The following is a 1,911-nucleotide window of genomic DNA, read 5'->3' on the forward strand; positions in this document are numbered from 1 at the left end:
ATGAAGTGATTATAAATCCTTTCAAAATTACAAGGAAATAATTATTTCCTTATTACAAAATTAAATAAAATAGATAAGATTCTCTCTTAAGTCATTTCTTCCTGTAAAGTAACTTTTATGACCAACTTAAACAACTTATAAATTTGTTTTTCCAAATACTAAAATAGAAAGCTTGAAATCTTTACCAAAACGTTTTATGAACCTTTTTTTTTCTGCAGTTAAGAGATTCCAAGGTACATTCTGCTCAAGTACACCATGAAAAGAACCAGTCTACATAACATGAAAGAAGCAAAAACTTATGGACAAAAATACAAGTAATTAGAAACAAAAATTGATTAGTAATGAACCACAAACATAGTTTTACACAATTGATTAAAATTACACTCCTAAATCGAAAAATGAAAGATGCAACAATTTTAACAAAATTAATCAAACTTCAATATTATAACTAGGTTATGGACACTGTTGAACTGCATCATCGAAACTCCAAAGATCCATCGAGCCACCACCCACCACGGCCTCCCCCGCCTGAGCTGTCACTGATTGCCCGTCAACATAAGGTATCTCATAAAACTTCATCAATGACTCATAAGCCATAAGCTCTTCAGACAATTTCAACACTTCGTTATTCTCTGCTTTTTGCTCCTCACATGAAGTACTTTTGTTAGCTATAATTGGATATTCCATAACAGGTTCATTGTTTTCGACCGAGTAGAAGCCATAACAGTTAGTATTTGACAGATCATATGATTCGTAAACAATGTTATGACGAGGTTGTTGATGACTGGACTGATCTTCCTCGATAGGGAAATTAACTTTGGCTTTTTTGCCCCTGATTTTACGAGCTTCTTTGTCATAAGCTCTAGCAGCCTCTTCAGCAGTGTTGAAAGTACCTAACCAAACCCGGACACCTTTTCTCGGGTCACGGATTTCAGCTGCCCATTTACCCCATGGCCTTTGTCGGATTCCCCGGTAAAGATTCTTCCTTTGCCTCTTCTTTGTTTTCTGGATCTGCTCACTACCTGTTTCGTAGAAATGCATCAGTGAGCTTAAAAAACTGTCGCTTAAAAAACTGTCACATTTTCGCAAGTTTCACACTTTATATCAACTGTTCTCTCTGAAGTATCACCATCTATATATTAAAAACACCTAGTTAACTAAATGGTGGTAATTCAGGTAGAAAAAGGGAAAGGGCGATAGTTAGTCTGGTCAAGGCTTTAAGGTGTGTTTTGATATCTAGTTGGGTTTAGTTTAAATAGAAAAAAGATCGAAATGCACGAAAAAGTAATAGTTGACGTGTGTTTTTACTAATTAGCTCAAAAAAAAAAAAAAACAAATGCATAAGCTCAAGTGTAATTCATTACCTGTAGAGGGTTGAGCTCGTTTGTTCTTGGAAGGAACATTTTCGGTGGAGAGTGGCTTTGAAAATGAAGAATTTAGCCAGAAATCTGCAGAGCTTGGCCATAAATCGGTGGATGATACACGGCGGTCACGGCGAGGAATGATATCAGCAAGAATTGCACCACCACACATTTTAGTGTAGTTAAAACCTTCTTCTTCTTTTTTTCGCTTCTTAAAATGGCAGAAACAAAAGATTGATTTAGAAATGAAAAGGGATTTTGATTATTTTTACGAAGGTCGAGTTGATTTTTGTATAACAATAGACATGTGTAGAGAAGTTTGGTTTTGGGTGTGTAGATAAAATAGGAGGGCTGACATGTATTTGTAGTGTTGTGGGAGGAGCTATAACTTGTGGTTGGTGACAGCTCCTAGTGCTGAAGTTTCGTGCCGTGTACCTTTTCTTTGGGTTCTTCGTATCCTTACTGTTAATTTGGATTTACTTGGTGAACAAGTTGGTAAAGATATCCAAGGATATAAAAAATAAAAAATAAAAAATAAAATACAAAGTTC

General features: G+C 35.4%; 1 protein-coding gene across 1 annotated transcript; it reads right to left on the bottom strand.

Annotated features, from left to right (window-relative positions):
* Positions 1-349: 349 nt before the first annotated feature.
* On the bottom strand, positions 350-1,708 carry LOC132047689 (ethylene-responsive transcription factor ERF071-like). Its single transcript, XM_059438700.1, has 2 exons — positions 1,365-1,708; positions 350-1,022 (listed from the first exon to the last, which is right to left on the bottom strand). Exons 1-2 carry the CDS (start codon positions 1,531-1,533, stop codon positions 454-456), a joined length of 738 nt encoding a protein of 245 aa, XP_059294683.1. The 5' UTR covers positions 1,534-1,708; the 3' UTR covers positions 350-453.
* Between the last annotated feature and the right edge of the window lie 203 nt (positions 1,709-1,911).

The sequence above is a fragment of the Lycium ferocissimum genome, chromosome 1 (genome assembly GCF_029784015.1).
Source record: "Lycium ferocissimum isolate CSIRO_LF1 chromosome 1, AGI_CSIRO_Lferr_CH_V1, whole genome shotgun sequence".
Taxonomy (NCBI): domain Eukaryota; kingdom Viridiplantae; phylum Streptophyta; class Magnoliopsida; order Solanales; family Solanaceae; genus Lycium; species Lycium ferocissimum.